General features: G+C 45.8%; 1 protein-coding gene across 1 annotated transcript in view; it reads right to left on the bottom strand.

Annotated features, from left to right (window-relative positions):
• The window catches only part of Fng (Fringe glycosyltransferase), a 63,498-nt gene that overhangs the window by 35,427 nt on the left and 8,329 nt on the right, over positions 1–19,742 (bottom strand). The window contains exon 4 of the mRNA XM_076387370.1: positions 19,493–19,595. Coding sequence (XP_076243485.1) covers positions 19,493–19,595 — 103 coding nt within the window. The remainder of the gene's footprint in view (positions 1–19,492; positions 19,596–19,742) is intronic.

Raw genomic sequence — 19,742 nt, 5'->3', positions numbered from 1 at the left:
AGGCTGATTCTGTTCCAATTTGTCCTAGGCTATATGCAGTATTAGGGGTGGAGCAGGTGATGATTGGTATCTATTTTGAGATTGATTTAGGATCGTTTCAGATCTGTTTCAGGACTGTCTCGGGATACCTTCAGAACAATTTTAAAACCACTTGAGGGGAGTTTCAGGGCATTTTGAGAACAGTTCCAGGACAGTCTTAGAAAAATTTCAGGCCAAGAGTCTTCGAAAGCCTCTTCCATCCACGACAACACCTTATCCAGTACCATTTCGACTTCTCATACCTGTTTCAATTAGACACCTCATATAATAGGCATAACCACTTAACTTCAGAACCTCTCCAAACTCACTCCTGTTCCCAGCCTCAAAATCTGAATTTCCCCACATATTCCACCAGTTAATTTAATCAGAGGAATAAATAAAGGTATTATCTGCGACTCGACTAATCCAATTTGTATGACGATAAATAAAGAAGCAGAAGACCAAGACGCACGAAACGCACCTGCGAGGAAGCGAGAAGGAGAGAGGGGTTCCAGCTCACTCCAAAGCTATTTAGGTCGAAATCGCGTGACACGATACTCGAGATACGGTGGTTCTTAATTAAAGCTCGCGAAGGAGCATTAAGTCGGTCGGGGCGGGCGTCGTGCTGCGAGTTTCGACACTTCGGGTCCTTTGATCGGGCCCAAAGGCACTCGTAAAGATCCGAACTGGCAGGACCAATTAAATAGAACGCGGCCGAAGAAACGAAAGCCACCCTCCGCGAGAGCCTGCTCGCTTCCAGCAAAGATTAAACGACTTTCACGACCGATTGGAAACCATTAGCTCGAACGATTCACCGATACGTCCACGGTCCATGATGGATCGATCCCTAAATCCGGATCTACGATTCCCATCGGGACCGGTCTTCGATCGTTAATAACCTTCCTGACCAGATGGATACTGATGACCCCAGCTGCCGGATTCGATTGCTACGCTCGCGATCGAAACTTTGACGAATGACACCACTCGTCCATGGAATTATTGATTTACGTGAGGAGAATTTCAGGGGGACGGGGACCAATGACGATAAGAAGGAACTATGGCGCTGAGACGTAGACGTGGCTAAGCGTTCGGTCCCCCGAGAAATAGGCTAAGGTTCAGACTTCTATAGCTTTCAGCTATAATAGATTTCACTTTTCTAATATTCTTATAATTTCAGAATTTCTAAATTTGAAGATTTGAAGATTTGCAAATCTGCATGTTCAGAGGTTTGAAGGTTTGAACATTTGAAAATATGAGAATTTAAGTATTTGCATGTTTGAATATTTGAAGGTTTGAACATTTGAAAATATGAGAATTTAAGTATTTGCATGTTTGAATATTTGAAGGTTTGAACATTTGAAAATATGGGAATTTAAGTATTTGCATGTTTGAATATTTGAATATTTGAAAATTTGAATATTTAAATATTTGAATCTTTGAATCTCTCAAGATTTGAATATTTAAAATTTTGAATATTTGAAAAATATGAATACTTGAATACTGAACTATCATATTAGGTCGAATATCCAGTGAGAATTCGTAAATACTTAAGACCACATTTTTCTCCTAATCCACTTAGCAGACGCGTCCGCAGAGTAACGAGCCAGCAAATGAATACCAACATGGTGAAGCCTAATGAGTCGTGGGTGTGCCAGGGACCGTTAATTGCCGTGTAAACGTTAAGAGCCGGTCGCGTGGCTGAAAACCGGACGCTCGCGAGACTCGACCTGCCGACTGTTTTTCCACTTCTGGCGTAGAGACTGTACACGGTGGAACCATCTCTGGCTTACGATCTCTGCGAGGCTTCCCGAGAGGCGGTCGACCGCGGAATTCGATCGTGCGTGAACAAACGATCCGCGGGCGGAAAAATTGTTGCGGGCAGCCGTACTGGGCGTTCTTCAACACTTTGCAGGTGCGTCTATCGCGCTTCGAATCATCACGATCCATGAGAACCTGCTCGTCCTTTCAGCGTATCCCTGCTTAGCCGATCATGTGTGTCCAATGAGCACTGCATATCAGGAAGCACTTTTAATTTTGTGAATCCCTCGAATTTTCGATTCTCTTCGTTTCCTTCGATCCCTCGAATTCTCAATTCCTCTAACAATCTACCTACATCTCACATTTTCAATTTCCTTTATCTTCAACCTCTCAAATTCCCCGCTTCTTGAAGCCTTAAAACCTCTCAGATGGAAAAATATCCTGAACTGTAACGCTTTCGACCAACTCATGCTCCGTAAAAAAAGTTCTCCACAGGTTCAACACACCTTGTTTCTTCAATTTTCGATGGAGAACGCGGGCTTCACGGCAATCCATCGGTTAACGCCAAACTCGTCGGTTTTTTGCCCGAAAACGGCTCCTCGAACTTTCACGATGCTCGCAGCAAGCAATTAGTCGCTTAATACCGCAAGCACCGTGAATCGGCTACTCGGACGGCCACTTTTTCGTTCCCTTAATGACGCCGCTCGAACGCCGCCCGAGGTGCGAAGAGAAACGGCTGCACCTGCCAGAACGCCGTTTCGTTCGCGCCAATTATCTCTCGATCTGCTGCTACCGCGGTGACAATGAATGCTTATACGCCAATACTTCTCCCATAGTCGTTTAGGAAAGTGGCCGTCAGGTTTTCAATCTCTCAAATTTTCTACAGTATCGCTTAGAAGTACTCGAACGATTTCAGAAGTTTGAAAAATTGTACATTTATCGATAGCAACCAATATCTGTTGCTACGACTAATCATTGATCACTGTTAATAATACAATTACTATATTATGATATATGCAGGCGAACACAGTAAAAACTAAAGTAAGCTAACAGATATAAAACAAGAAAAGAGAATTATGAAAAGAGCTTGAATAGTCTCCTCTTAAATAAACTAGCAGCGGATGAAAAGATTATATACTTCATTTGAAGATATAATAGAAATACGAGTGAAATGTAAAGATATACATTAGTTACTACAAAGAAACCAGTATTTTTCCCAATATGTGATATCGTTCCAATCCTTATAAGTGGTTCACCTCAGATTCTGAATTTTCAAATTTCCACTTCTCATACTTTCAAGCGTTCCAATACTCCAATCCTGAAGCATTTAAATCGCTCACGAAACCTCCTACCCAAATTTCTCTCTCTCTCAAATCTCCAACAACGAAACACTCAACCCAAAAGTTCCCGAAATATTCGATCTTGCAAACCCCTTTTATTTATCCATCAACTTCCCCCAGCAGCTCTCCCAGCGCCCTTCCTCCCTCGCCACTTGACAGTTCCGCCTTCGTCGCCAAAAAGCGCAACTGGAACCGAGCGCAGTCTCCCTGTCGTCCATTCCGCGCCACGAGCAGCGTTACGATGGGAACGGAATCGAGAAGAATTCCCACAAAGGCGTCGCCGGGTGGTGTGCACCACCCCGTCGCACGCACCCCTGTGTTTGCGTCGCGGCGTGGGGACAGGGCCGCGGGGCAGGCGGCGAAACGAACGCGAAGCACGTGTCGGTGCACGCGTGAGAGAAAGAGAGTGGCTTCGAAAGGGTCGCCGGACGCGTGGCCGACAGGGGGTTCCCACGGCCGTGGATCCTCCTTATGGACACAGTGGCTCGGAGTTTATCGCGAATCGGTACACATGCTCGCATGCCGTGGGGTTGTTCGCTCCGCGAGCCGTTCTTCACGCAGCCTGCTCACGACACAAGGCGGGCCTGACTTCCTTCCACCAGGTGGTCCCAGCCAGCGTTGCCCCTTTCGACGGGGGCCGAGTTGGGAAACGGGGAGACGGCCGGGACCAGTCGGTGGACGATGAATCACCAGTGGATCGTTCATGGGGACCGCAGTTTTATTTCTTGATAATAGGCCTGCGTTCTATCGTAGGTCAGTGTCGTGGATATAGTTGAAGCGTTGGGGGAAGTAAAGACTTGAGCTACGTTTTAAGGAAGATCGAGGTAACTACGTGGAATCGCGCCCTGATGAGTTGAAAAATTCGAGATATCAGGAGAATTCGAGAAGTTTTAAATTTCAATGCCAAGAATTGAATATTTGAGGAGGTGGATATACGAGGGGTTGAATATCTGAAAAGTTGAATCTTTGAAAAATTGAGGCTTTGAAGAGTTGGATCTTTGAGGAGTTAAATATTCGAGAAGTTGAATCTTTGAAAAATTAAATCTTTAAAGAATTGAATCTCTGAAGAGATGAATATTTAAAGACTCGTTCTGAGTCCCCCACCCTCTGCACCACCCACTTAAACCGCCACTAATTACAAAATCGAATGTTATTATAGCAAATAATAATAAAACCGATAATCGTAACACCATTTAATCTAAAGTAGTTCCACAAACGAAGGCAACATAACCTCGATTTGCATGGTTACCTAATGAACAAGCTAATTAGCGCGATCACGTGCGAGATACCTGCGAGCGCTGGCGTCGTCCGAGGTACGAGAATGCGCGTCCATCGACGCGATTGCGCGTTATCGCGAGCTGTGATCGGTGGACGGCTCGAACCAGCTCGAAAAGGGGAAAAATTTCACGCGAGATTTGTGCGTTCGTCCAAGACGAGTCGCTCGGAAACTCGAGGCGGTCGGAGTTACGGATGGCAACGGTCAGCAGTGGCCGATAATCGGACAGAGGTTCTTCGAGACGGCTCGTTACCTTTACAAATCGAGCTGACCGATCAGATTCGCGGCGAACGCAACACGCGAAATTACACGTGGGAGAAAATTGCCGATCCTTATTGCCTTGCCACGTTCACGATCGCAATTGTAGCTCCTGCTGTTTCTAATTCTCTACGGTCGAGAAAAATCGAGAACGTGCCGCGACTTAACCTCCGTACAATACGAGTAAATATGATAGTAATAAAAATTCACTGATCTCGCGCTTTAGTTCTTTGCTTTGGGCAGTCGCGCGATTTTTTACTTATATTCTAGCATGCAGAATTATATTTGATAATAAAAAGTGTGGTTATTATCGAACGACATACTTGTCAAAATGATGCTTCTCTGTCGTCTTGATTCAGAGGCTTCTCCATCGCAAAGTACACACAATTTTTACAAGAAAACACAAAATACAGAAACACTGAAGCTAGGAGAATCGAAACTGAGTTGAATCACGAAAAATTAGTTCTTTTTTCTACTGGAAAATCGACTGAAAAACGCGGCACGATCTGACGTCTAAACGGGCGGGAAGAAGCTATGCGCGGCATGTATGCGCAGTGGGTGTCACGTGACCACATGCGTGCGCAGTAGCAGCCACGTGACTTCTATTCAAATTTCTTTAGATTCATTTATATATTCCAAGCTCCTACTACCTCTGTTTTGACATCTAAAATCATAGAATCTTAACAGAAAATGGCAATAAAAAACTATGTAATAAACAAGTGAGAAACTACGTGTATAAACGAATGAAATTGTATTTGAAAACCAATTAGAAAGAAAAATTAATCAAGGATCGTATCTCTTTCCAATACTTCCAACATTATACCAAGACTAAAACAAGGAGACAGTAATATCTCTGTAGGAGAGAAATTCTCCATGCAACGCTAGATGATAGATAGAGTGGGTGTATCGTCTAGCAGCGTGTCTGGGCCGGTTTAATTTCCTCGAGCAGTCTGCTCGCTGGCAACTGCGAGCGGACCGGTAAAAGCGATTGCTTTTACACGAAAGGGTCGTGCTCCCGGCACGGATCACGATTTTAATCCGTGGATCGTGATCGCCACGCCCGTTTCGAGCGCGCGGCACACGTCAGCCCTGACCTTTTCGATACTCGCCAGATCGAGCCGATAAACCATCGCTGCGCATTACGATCGTTCCTCGTTCAACCGTGTTAGCCTACGTGCCTGAGCTTGTCAAGTTCGCCCCGATAACGGTGTTATTCTTCCTCTACAAAAACGATCGATGCATGACGCGAGGAAACGTAAAAGCGAGGAGAACAGATCGGTAGGCACACACAGGATTCACGCTCGAGGCGTTCGAGTCCTCGACCTTGAAGATCTCTAGCTAGGGAAGCTGAGGGAATTAGATGGAGGGAAGCCTCGAGGAATCTCAGGCGACAATTAGTATCACTGGTGGGGGAAATGGAGGAAGGAAGAGGCCGAAGGCAGCAACATCTTGCAAGCGGCGCGGCGGTCGATTAGTCACCCGATACAGGTGCGGCCAGGTGAGACCGGAAGCTGCGCTTTATCGGCGCAATCGTGACCGACAGCGTCTCCACTGTCGCCTGCTTCCGCTTTGCCAAGTCCGGTGTACCTTCCTTCCTACTCACACGTGCAGGACTCTTTCGAGGGACTCACGAGGAACTCGTGTGTGGCTTTTGAGGCATTCAGCCCTCACTGACTTGGTATCGGCATTATAATATTCAAATTTTCAAATATTCAAATATTCAAATATTCTATTAAAATCTACAGTTTAATAATCCATTGAAGTTACCCATCAACATTTCGGTTACTACATGCTGAAATCAGATTTAATAGAAAATTTGTGCCTTTGTCTATGCCAGTCGACAACTACAGCACCCTCATGACAGAAGTTAGCGCCCAAACGCTCTACCCAACACGAACCTCGAAACTCGATTCACACACACTGTAGCCTAAACACCGCTGAAAGTTCTATGCATGACGCACACCCTCGTAAATTTCCAAAAATCTGCCCGCAAACCAGCAGATATTCCCCAGGAGGAAGTGTGCACACCTCGGGCGTTGTTTGTCAAATAAAACGAGCGCGATAAAGACCGAGGAGAGTTTCAAAGGGAGCCTCAACTCCGCAGAACTATTGACCATACTGACGGGTTGCAGGCCCCTCTGCAGGGAACATAACTAAGCCAGCGACAGTCCTGGCACGGTCCGTGCACGTGCAGCCTCGGGGCCCCACGGGGGAAATTATTGATTATTAAACTGGGGTCCACTAACTATTCTGGATCGGCCGCGACCGAGGCCCGCGCGGATCGACGCCTCGATCCGCCGCGCTGCCCGAAAGAAATATTATCCGAGAGAAAGCTGTGCTCCAAAACTGCTGCAAGGGATTCGCGAGTTGCAGGGCTTCAAGGGGTACCGCCTCCTGGGATCCCTGAATCGCGTGTGTTCAATGGCCCCGAGAGGTCACGGCCTCTTGAACCCTGAAATATTGATCGGGCCACGGTAAACACCTGCTAATGCAGCTATTACAGGTGTTCTTGCTGTTTGGCGGCGAGTATTGGTAGAAACAGTCTCATGGAAGGAGAAAAGACAGAAATACAAAAGAGGTGCTTCGTGATTTAGAGAGTCTTCAAAGGGTGGAAAATCTAGTCTAGCTTCAAAGGCTAGAAATCCTGGGTCGTCCACACAACAAACAGATTTATAATATGTGCACATACGTGTATTTAAGAAATTCTATTAAGCATTCAATTTAAAAACAAAAAGAGTCTCTTAACTATCAGACGCCGAACGCTGGGTCAAAAGTGACCCTAAGTCCTTTGATGCTGCACATGAATGTAAAAGTCCAACAAAGAGTAAATATTCTCCCAGCTGTTTATCGAGACCAGTGCTACTGTCATTTAGCAGGGGTTGCAGGTGCGATTGTACCTCAGTCGTGATGCACTCTGGTCATGCCGAGAGCGCGGTGCACCGCGGAATTCTGAATGCAGCTCCATTTATGCGCCGCGGTTCGCGTACGTGAACGCTTGAACGTAGAGGCGCGCGTAGGTCTAGGCAAAAGCTAGGTGGCCGCGGTTAATTCCTGCCAAGGCGCGCATAATTCTCGTCCCGAGGCTCGCACAATGCCACCGTCCCGCGGTTCTGCACTGCCTACCGTCAGCCGTTCGGCTTAATTTATACGCGACGATCTGTACGGTGGTCTTCACGTGAAACCTCTGGATCCTGGGGTCAAGGGTGGCGCGCCGCGGACTTTATCAGCTGGTTCCTGGACACCTTTGTTGGTAAATGGAACGATTCGAGGGTGGAACTATTCGATAAGGGAACTATTCGATGGTGGAATTATTCGATACTGAAACGCTTCGATAATAGAACACTTCCACAACGAAGTGTATGGATAATGAAACGATTGATAGAATACTAAGGCAACCTTGAAGAGTCGAATCCCTTCGTGTAACGATTTAATTTGTAAGGTGAGACTGCTTGGGTGGAGAAGGGGGCTAGCTCTTTGCAGGTCGAAAAAAAAGAAGAAGAAGGAATCGAGCGGTCCTGGACGTCGAACTTCTGGTCACCCGATACACAAAATAAGGCCAGACTTATATACGCGACCGCAAGATTTTCTTTCTCCAACCTCGAGGATATTCTGTTACGCGGCTGATCGCGATCTGATCAGAACGCGTTTCATTCCTCCACCGTGCTTTCCTTTTTGTCTCTGATCGCCGCGGACGAACGTCGAAACGAGCTGAGGCCCTCAATGGGAATCTCATTTTCTTCGCGAAGAACGTCTACCTTCGCTAAACGATGCTGCTTTTAGGATAGCTAGTTTCACGATGAAAATATTGCATACTTGGGTTACGTGAATTCACAGATTATGAAATCGCTTTTATACTTTGTAAAAATTAACATGGAATTGTGGTAAGAGAATTTGAGAGAATTCCAATATCTTGAAAAATCCAGTATCTTGAGAATTCCAGTACCTTAAGAATTTCAGTACCTTTAGAATTTCAATTCCTTGGGAATTCCAATACCTTGAAAAACCCAGTATTTTGAGAATTCCAGTACCTTAAGAATTTCAGTACCTTTAGAATTTCAATTCCTTGGGAATTCCAATACCTTGAAAAACCCAGTATTTTGAGAATTCCAGTACCTTAAAAATTCCAGTACCTTTAGAATTCCAATTCCTTGGGAATTCCACTACTCAAAAATCCTAATATCTGAGAATATTTCAGCATATTTGGATATTAGAAAATTCCATCATTTAGAAATCTGGAAACCTCCATCCATCGACAAATGACTTAAGGTACGTAGTTTCCCTAGCCGCGAATTTCTCGAAAGAGGTCACGCAGGTCAGAAGGGCTCCCTTAGTCACCGTCGATTCGCTCGTAAGTGGAGCAAGCTGGAATCGATCTTCGCTGGAGTCGACTGAAAAGAAGGCCAGTTCGTGGCGACAGCCGACTCCTCGAGGAGGCGAGCGTCTTCTCTGTCGCGAACACTTGGAAGGCAATTTCTGTTATCAATGTAATATTCTGCAGCGAGAGAGGCCCCGGAAATGGCTCGTTGACTCTCGCCGCGCCGCTCATTGCTACATCCGGCACGCTGCTTGCCCGGTACACAATATAACTTGATACACTCGAAAGTGGAACAAAAGAGTTCCACGGAACACGTATCGTCTGGCTTATACGTAACCGTACGTGGCTGATAATTGCCCCGATTCGCCTCCGACCTCCTCACCCTTGTCCTCGCCAATTCTGGCCCCAACAAATTTCGTCCATTTGTCTCCACGTTTCCATCGACCATCACAAGCTCATCCATTTCTCAAACTAAATTCCTATGAGCGCTTGTGGACATTAGATGATTAATTAGGCTGTGGTTCGAACACCCATGGGTGTCAAAAGTATGAAAACTGTAAGTCTCTAATTTTTGAATAATTATAAAACAAGTGGAAATCAGTCTAGATAGAGGACACAATCTGTCTAATTATGTAATTCTTATTTTCCTCTGCTCAATGGTTCTACATGGAAGATGCACCGAGTTAACGCCACTATCGGCGATTTCAGAGAATCGAATCGAATCTCGTGAATTCATCGGCGACGTGTCGTCGTCCTCGATCGACGGTGAATGGAATCATTCATGCGAAGACACGAGGCTCTCGAGATACGACAGCGTAAAAAGTCTCCGAGTATCCGGTCGAAACACGCCTTATCGAACCTCGAACTACCTTGTGTCTGTCTCGCTGCCAGTTCAGAGAACTTGTTCCATCGTTAGAAACAATCGAAACGTTGATAGATATAGAATGCAGAACCTCAATTAAGAAACTCAGAATAACTCGTACCGTGTTATATAGAAAAGAGAAGAATTGCCCTTTAATTTCAACCGTAAAAGTGTACACGTTATAGAGACGACATCACGTTTTAAGACTACCACCTATCGCAATTTTTGCTCCGCGATATAGGAGGGCTAACTGTATTCCATAGTCAATGAGAAATAGTTTCGAAGAATGTTCATAAACAGAACCACAGTATGCTGCACATTAAGTAAGAAGTACTCGAAAATAATCTGCGAAAAATGGGGGTACGTAGAAGATACGGAACAGTTACCGCGAGGTTAATAGAAGTTTCTCATTGCTCGGGAACATTATCACGCTGGCAGTTCTCGTTTCGCTTGCCCAACCCTCAGGCAACGAATGGAGCTCGCGAAAGGATCGAAAATGTTAATTTCCTAAACGGAAAACTGCCTCAGCAGTTTACACGCCTCGAATGCTCCGAGTTCCGCGAACCTCGCGGCAGTCTACGACCAATTTATTCGCCAACGAACGCGAGCTATTCCTCGCTCCAGGAAGCAGTTCCCCGCTGAAACGTGGAAGAGTGGCCCAGGGAAAGCACGCACGCCCGAGCGCCAGCTCCGATCTGCTTTAGCGGCAAACCGAACGGCCTGGCTGGCACGGCTATTAACCATGCACAGTCCATAAACTGGCAACTATTCGACACGCTGATAGCGCCGCGATTTGCTCGCGGACCACGGCGAGGGGCTTTCGCAAACGGTCTGCGTTGCGACACGCTCCGCCAAACGGATCGGAGCTGATTTTTTTCACCTATCTGCTGGAACGCACGAGAAAGGGGAATACTCTGGCTCAGGATTACGCTAATCAGACTGTGGAATCGAATGAAGCACTGCTGAGGTATGCTACACTGATTTACATTGGAATTTTTATGAGGATCTTTAGCGATGTGAATTCCTCTTGGCACGATGCAACGTGAGGGTAAAAAGTGGGGGACAGAAGTATTGGAATTCTCAAATAGTGAGATTCTCAAGTAGTGGTATTCTCAAGTATTTAAATGTTCAAATATTTAAATTTTCAAATATTCAAAATTTCAAATATTCCAGTCTTCCTAACTGTAGCAAAAAGTGGGGGACAGAAGTATTGCAATTCTCAAATACTGAGATTCTCAAGTATTTAAATTTTCAAATATTTAAAATTTCAAATATTAAAATTTTCAAATATTCAAAATTTCAAATATTCCAGTCTTCCTAACTGTAGTAATTGCTAACGATCGCCTATTTCCCAATTCGCAAACGCTTCGTAGCTGAGGATCCCCAAAAGCCCCAAGTGTGACAACTGGAGAGGGGGGAAAGGTGGTTCGTTGTGCGCGTGGCTTAAAGTCACAGAGTGGCGATGTTAGAAGGGGGAACGATTCGTAGGCACTTGTTCAGAAACGGCGAGTGCCTGTCGCCATTTGCAGATCCACTGGTGCAATGGTGCACTCTCCTCTCTTGTATGCACCGAAACTGGTTTGCACCTGATACCGGCCTCGCGATCGAATGACGCGTTTCAATGCGGCCCCCTCTTGGTACCCTCATATCCCAGTGTTCTCCACGATTCTTTTTCTTGCTCGTCTCACCGACCGTCCCCTTCGCTTGCTCCTTTTTCCCCACCGTTCACAAAGATGAAGCTCACGCGAGCCCGAGCCCCTGTCGCTCCTCCTCTTCATTTTTTTCTCCCCTTCGCCTTTGCTAGCTGCCCTCGCGAATTCGCCTCTCCCCGATCAGAGCTGTAGTCCCATACAATTCGGAGAAGGGACACGGCCGCGTGTCCACTCGCTGCTCTTTCGAATATGCTCCAAGAACGGATGGAAAAACGGGAACAAAACGCAGATTAGAATGTGCCTTTCGTCGCCAAAGACGCGAGATTTATTATCATAATTCTTGGAGCTCTACTTGCGACGATAAGTGGTCAGTTACGTAGTCGATGGTAAAGAATACTTATATAAGGTACAGTTGGGTAGGGAAGTACCTCCTAGTCACTCTGATACAATAGTAGAAAATGGCACGATATGTACCAGTAATTTGAACTTTTATCCTCTATGTAAAATTACACTGGGACCTCGATTAAAAGAAGCAATCGATTGCTCCAATAATAATGGAATATTTGAAGACTCAAATGTCTTCTCAACGAGTACATGGTACATAGTGCTTGGCCCGCGATTGGAATACATGTAGGCCAGGCTGCAGCACTGTGCATCGCGGTTCACTTCGTCACGGTTACGCAACGATCGATTCGACTAATCGCGAGGCTCCGCGCAACGGGCCAGCGTCATCAAAATCAATTGGCTGCAATGGCGTCGAGTCAAATCGATTAACCGATCAATCGATGCCACTGTGTAACATCTATGTATACGTCTCGCTATAGACTCCCTGTCGACGAGGTTTCAGTCGGCAACAGCGAGATTGTGAATTGAATTCCTCGATCTTTTTTCAAATGTACAATTTCACGAGGGCTGTTTTTGTCAGCAGCTTTTCAATTTCAAGCCACAGGGAGTACAATGAGCCCACAACGAGGGAACGTTCGCCGCCGTGCCGCGATCATTGAAAAATTCAAATGAGAAATCCGCGACAGGAATCGCTGGAATAAATGCAACAGACGCATTCCGATGATGCGTCGCGGCGACACGTACGCGTCGAGTCGAAAGGCTGGTCGCGTGCAGAACAAGAACAAAAGGCGGCGAGCTGGCGAGCAGCCAGACAATCTTACTGCCAAACATCCCCTCCCTCGTTGTTCCATGTAATAGGAGAAATAATATTCAGCGAGGCGGGACAATCAGATTCTTATCACGTAATCGCGTGTACCACCGCGTGTCTGGACCTCTACGAATTGATTGTCGAGTTACGCAAAGGATTTCACTGGGCCCCTCAAGGGTTCCTCAAGCTGGGTTTACAGCAGCTACGATGTTTACAGATAGTTCACAAACTTTTTATTAATCCCACTCGATTTTTTCGCGAACACCACGAAGAGTATATGAACAGACGATTTCTAGGAAATTTAATTTCCATGGACTCATGGTCACTTTTAACCCAGCGTCACCATCCAAGGGTTAAAGAGCTCCAGTAAACTTGTGTATTTATTCGATCTTCGATTTCTAATAAATTCAAGGACTGAAAACGAATGGAAAGAATATCGTGAAAGATTCTGTTTATCAAAGGAAACGTGAAACTCGAACGGTAACGATGAGACAGATTCACCGTCCATCAGGCGGAGAGGTCTAATGAGAAGGTAATCGTTCGCGAGGCAGCTCGGCTCGGGGCGTCGACAGGAGAGCGCCAAGGATGAGGGGCAGAGGCTGAAAACTCGAGGGAGAAAAGGGGAGGTCCGGTCCGCGTCCCTAAACGCTTATTATGCGGCATTACACCGCCAGCTCCCTGCCTATATCCCTGCCTATATGTGGAATACTAAGTCACGCGAGCGTGTTTCACCGATGCCAGGGACTCGCTTCTTCGTGGCCACAGAGAGCCGACTTTTTTGCCGACTTCACCGTAATTGCGATAGCAAAAGATATTTCTAAGGAATCGGGCCTTCTTTCCAACTTTTCACTGACATTTGTTGCACTAGTCCAGGACGAATGAAGTTAGATGAACGAGGCAACCGCAAGCAGGCGAGGTATTATGGAGAAGATGAAGATTGAAGTGGAGAATTGTGCGAGGTCCAGTGGGTAATTTCGAGTATTCACGTATTCGAGTTTTTGAACACCTAGAGATTTTAACACCTAAACTGCTTAACACCTCGAGGTTTTAACACCTCGAATTTTGAACACCTTAAATTTTGAACACCTCAAATTTTGAACACCTCGAATTTTGAACACCTCGAGTTTTGAATACCTCGAGTTTTGAATACCTCGAGTTTTGAACACCTCGAGTTTTGAACACTTAAACTGCTTAACACCTCGAGGTTTTAACACCTCGAATTTTGAACACCTCAAATTTTGAACACCTCGAATTTTGAACACCTCAAATTTTGAACACCTCGAATTTTGAACACATTGAGTTTTGAATACCTCGAGTTTTGAACACCTCGAGTTTTGAACACCTCGAGTTTTGAATACCTCGAATTTTGAATCTCTCGAATCTTCAAATATTCAAATATTCCAATTCTAATCCTAACAATATTTGAAACCTGTTCCCTCGCTTCAATTTCTGCATATCAAGAAATCCATCCCGCATATTCCACAGCCCCTACATCCCCCAAGACATCAGTGGAACAACCTACGTGGCCGCAAGACTAAAGGAACAAGATATGTCCGTAAACACTGGCTCGCAAATACTTTTAAGCCTCGCTATCTTGTTTCCTCTCCCACTCCCGTCTGAAATGGGTCCGAAATGGTCCCGTGTGTGTGCATACGCGCCTCGAAGCCAGCTAGATACGATTCTCGGAGCCTTGAAGTCCTGCAAACCGGCTACGCAATCCGAACGCGTTATTTGAACGAGGTGATACGCATCGCGTATCATTGTGCAAACTATACTCTCGCGGTCAGAGAGTTGCGATAAGACAAGCTGAAATGCCGCACGCTCCTCGTCATCCAGCTCGCTTGATCCTTTCACCGAGCAGGAACGGGTCTACGCGCCGGGAGGGAGATACAACTTCCACTTATAAATCATTCTGTATCGTCGTTACCGATCTAAAATCCTATCGCGCGGAACAATGGGCTGAAACGGCAGCAGGCGAAATATGCTCGACGCGGTCGCGATTTGCGCGAGCTTGCTTGCGCGAAATTTGTCGGCGAGTAAGGTCGAAACCTGAGGAGAGTAGGTACAATTTAACGGAATGAGTAGAAATGGAAGTGAATGTAAACAGATCTTGTAGGGGTAAATGATCGAAACATATTTCCTGGCTAATATTCTGATCTCCTTTCGCTGGCAGGTTCCGCCACTATCTCAGCGAATCTAGCTTCGAAAAGATTCGTTTAATGCAAAAGATTCGAAAACTCTGGACTCGATATTGGCCAGGGGATCGACAGGAATGGCCAGAGCGATTTAGGACGCGGGAATTCAGTACGATTCCATTTCTGGTCGCGTAGTGAGTCGCCGTGTGGTGGCTTATCAATTCCACTCACGTGGTCGCGATCCTCACGCGTAAGAACTTGTACATGTCCGTGGACGAAACAGAGGGCAAGGCGAGGGGGGATTAGAAATCGCTGCGAGGAGAATCACAATTTCTAAATTTCGATCTATCGACGAGAGTAAGTAATGTAAGAATATAGAAATCAAAATCTGTGTGTCGCGACATGTCCTGGTGATTACGAACCTCTTCCCTTCTTCGCCTTCCAGGATATTTAGAGTCTAGAGGCAGGAATTCTTTAACATCTCAGATTTCTTGGAACTCCACAAGTAAAATTCTTGAAGATTATTTGAATTCTAAGCAAGTTAAGTGATCGAAGAATTCCTGCCCCCAAGCAGACACGAAGTCGCTCCAAAAGCACTCAGAAGACAGTCGCGAGAGCTCGCGACGCCAAAACATAAATCAGGAAATATCGCAGAAGGCAAATACCCTATCGCAATAAGAATCTCGGGAAACGCTCGGCAACCTGTCGAATGGCGTATTAAAAAGAGCCACGATTCGATAAATCATGCGTGGTGGTCCCCTCCCCCGGAACAACTTGCTCGACGCTGAAGGGGATGAAGACGGGCAAAGGCAAAAAAGGAGGAAAAAAGGAGGAAAAAAGGAGGAAGAAAGAAGCGAGGAAGAAGGAAGAGTAGGGTTTAGGGAACACAAGAGGAAGAGGATCCCGAGCTCAGAAAGAACGAGCCCGCATGCGACATTCGAGACACTCCCCCTTGCCCCTGCTCTTCCTTCTCGAATGGCTTTGCGTCCAGAGGAGGAGGCAGAGAAAAGGAGATTGAATCGTCTCCTTCGTCGGGCCAGCTGCTCCCTCCTCCCCTCCTCCAACGCCCCCTAATCCCTCGACGTCTCTCAGCCCTCACGAACGAGCATCCCCTGTTTCGTCCTTTGCTTCCTACGCCGCCTGCCCCCTCCTTACACATAGGGACTTTTCGAGAGAAAAGGTGCACAAAAGGATTCCCTTCGTGCACGTGCAACCGCCAATCGAGAGGGGCCATCGAAAACGCGAGCCAGGAGGGAACTAGATCTGCTGAGGGTTTCCAGAGGGACCATGTACAGTGTTTCCTTGCTGGTGTGTGTTCGTGTTTCGTATGAAATTATTTAGAGCACTGGAGCTGTGTTTATGCGTGATGCTGGTCATAGCTTTGGTGAGGATGCCTGAGATGTATTTATGTGGAGAAGAAGGGTTCTATGGAGTTTGAGAAGTTGAATATCTGAGGATTTGAGGAGTCCAGAAAGAGATCTTTGAGAATTTGAACGTGTCTGAAAACCTGAATACAAGAATCTGAATGTTTGCCTGAACCCCTCGCCAAGAAAGCACTGCAAATATGTCCCACTGACCTCGTTCCTCATTCCTGCTGCACATCTCAAGGGACTTCAAAAATCGGAGCACTCAAACCCCATAAAAGGGCGATCCACGATTAAAGTACAGATTCCAAGCCTCTGAAGATCGATCCCCAGACGACTTCTACGCCTAGTACCCGGAAAAGGCAGTCCACGCTCCTCGACAACTCGCGACAGCAGTGACGCAACACGCGCCAAATACGAGAGCGTGGAAGCTGGTCGACAGGTTGCTCGTTTAGGCGATCCACGTGGTACGAGTCCGCGCATTAAGCGTCTTCTCGCGAGACAAGTTTATCCCGACGCGTCCAACTTGTCCCGCTTCTTTTTCCTTTTGCCCAGCGATACCGGTCTTCCACCTGACGCTGCATCGATAATACCCTCGATATCGCGTCAGATAGGGCGTCGATCTCTCGCTCGAGGTACGTTCAGCGCGATCGAACAATACCGCTAACGATACGAGCCTACGAACGCGGCACCGTGAACCAAGGGGAGATTAAATCGTCAAGAAAGCCACGTTATCGAGCAAGATTCATATCTCCGCTAATTGTTTGTCTTCCAAGCGGTTCCACACTCGGCTGCTCGATGCTCTCTGTGAGTCTCGTGGAATTTATTTTTTCCACGCTTTTTCTGCCCTCGTATCCTCGCTGAGAATACACGCACGTGTATACCAGGCCTAGCGAGCTCTAGAGAAACTCTCTATCACGACGGATGCGATCTTTTTTCTGGCGATAAAGAGATTCCTCTGGATTCCAGGGATCGAGCTGCGTGGCGCCCAAGTCATTCTGGAGATTCGATTTAGAGCCTCGAGTGGATCTCTTCAGGCTTTCCAAACAGAAGGTTCTGAGGAACTTATGGTCTCGTGGAAGTCACGAAAATGAGGGGCTCCTGCACTGAGCGAGCAGAATTTCCGGGTTGTTTGCAAACGAGATATTTATTGCCGCCAACCGATGTCGAGAAATGTCCCATTCGGATGAGGATCGTGCCGTCAAAATATTATCTCTGCTCCGAAGTGACGACTGAAAAAACACGGCTAATGGGACGCGTCGTCGTCGTGGACCAATTACCGACTTTTGCCGCCGTTTTCTCTGGTCATATTCCAGGGTGCCTGACGTTTTTCTTATTTATTTATCTCGCTGCCTCTAAGGAGCACGGTTCAAGTGTCGACTATGGTAGGACAGAAGACGAAGTTAGTCAAGCACCCTGAGCTGTTCATAGATGTATTTTAGTCCTCGAATTCTTGGGCGAGTGGGTCCAAAGCTCGTTCAGGTCAAAGTAAAAATGTAGCACACACACATATGCACACAGAGAGAAAGAAATATTCAAATTTTCAAATAGAAGTCTCAAGAGACATAGAATTCTCAAAAGACATGAAATTTAAAAAAAATCTGAGACTCTCAAGAAACTAAAATTCTAAACAAGAAATAGAATTCTCAAGAAAACTGAAACTTCCTCAAAAAATAGAATTCTCTAATACTTGAATTCATAGTATTATACAAAAATGACGAAAACCTTGAATGAATGTGATGTGTCATTCTTTCATCTCTAATTCTACATATTCTGAGATCCTCAAGTCTTATCGATCTCAGTCAGAAACGTCGTCGCAAGTTGCGTGTTGCTCGCACAGGTATATCGACAGGAGGATCCAATTATCGGCACGATGTCTTGATTACGCCGTTCCTGTTTTCATTATCTCTACCTGTCGCGGTTCCATCCCGTAAACGGCGGATGCTGCGATAGCCGTAACCAGATTAACAGCAGCAATTACCGCTCGTTCGGGCAGCGTGTCCTCTCGAGAGGATCCCACAATTGCTCTTTGATCTCGGTCTTTATCGCGATTACATCGTCGTGCGCTGGTTTACGTGTTTCGCCGCCACTCGACCGAGTAAACAGTTTAAGTACCCGACGAGGGATTGTTATGGGAAAAAGCGGCCAGTGGCTTCCTGTTCGACGGAGTGCTCGCCACTAACCGGAAGTCCATCGATGGCCTCCTCTACTTGTGCACCATTGGCCACTCAACTTGCTCTTGACTACCGTTTTAAGGACATCGACGCCAGCCTTTCTTCCTTTCCAATAGCTCTCGACAGAAACTACGATTAGTATTACGAAGATGCAGAATTTTTCTTATTTTTGGAAATCAGAATTTCTTCATCTTTCTAGCACAAGTAAAGCCACACGTTTTTTAGATTTCTTTTCAAATCTTGGTCTTCATGAAGAAAGATTTAAGTCGTCTGCATTTTTAATGTAAAAAGATCTGAGATGAAGGACTCTAGTGAATCAATTCCTTAGGCAACAATGGGATAACCTCGATAAATTATGTCTCTGGCACCTATTCTCGAGAGAATCGCTCGACCCTTTAACACCTTGGCGAGCACCCCATAAAACTTCGACTTTTCCATCGCTCTAGGAAACATATAGAAGGCAAATCCCCTCGCTGGCTCGTAAACGCACCGAAGGAGGTATTTACGTTCGGTAAAGATACAGATATAAATTGCGCGAGTTGTCTGGCTCCTCGCGAGAGGAAGTATAAATTTCCATCGGGACAGCAACTATACTCGAATCGAGGAACATTGCCGTGACGAAAGGAAATCGAGACGAGTCAACCTGTTGCTCAGAAGCAAAGTGTCGCCGCTGATTAACCAGATACGTAATTCTCAATTAACGACCCCTTCCATTTCGTCAGCCGCTTTCGTAATTGAGGCAGGATTTCATTATGAATCGCGCAAGCACAGGGAGAAAACGAGTTCCAAGTAACCGTAATTTCACAGAGCTCTTTATGGAATCCCAAAACCTTTCGTGCAAGCAAATTGTGATACAGAGGTGTTCTATACGATACATTTACGATTTAAGTTACCTATAATTACACTCGATACTCATCATTTTTCCTTGCATTACTTCAACGTGAGTCATTTCTAATTTTCAAACTTTTAAATATAGAAATATTCAAATATTAATATTTTCAAATTTTCAAATATTCAAATATTCAAATATTCAAATATTCAAATATTCAAATATTCAAATATTCAAATATTCGAATATTCAAATTTTGAAGATGCCTCATCTCCTAGCAAATACTTTTCAATACAGCCCAAAGAAAATAACTACAACAGAGCCCCTCTGTACCATTAAACCATAAAATTTCACTCACTTTCTGCCGCTATCGAGGAACCTGTCGAACTCCACGGACATTTTACAGCAAAGGGCCCGCCTGTTGTGCGAGGATGAGCACTTGGTGTTGATCATGTGGCCATCTGCAAGCAGAGAAAGAAAGGTGGTGGTTTCAGTCAAGAGAGGGTGGGCGTGCAATTAATTAAGAGGTTAATAATCATCCTCCCGGGTCGTCGCTACTCAGAGGCTCCAATTAATTCGGCTCTCTCCGCTCCTTCAGGAGCCAACCG

Source organism: Calliopsis andreniformis, chromosome 10, assembly GCF_051401765.1.
Source record: "Calliopsis andreniformis isolate RMS-2024a chromosome 10, iyCalAndr_principal, whole genome shotgun sequence".
In the NCBI taxonomy this organism is placed as follows: domain Eukaryota; kingdom Metazoa; phylum Arthropoda; class Insecta; order Hymenoptera; family Andrenidae; genus Calliopsis; species Calliopsis andreniformis.
The sequence above is the reverse complement of the archived record's forward strand: the minus strand, read 5'-3'. Positions and strand labels throughout refer to the sequence as shown.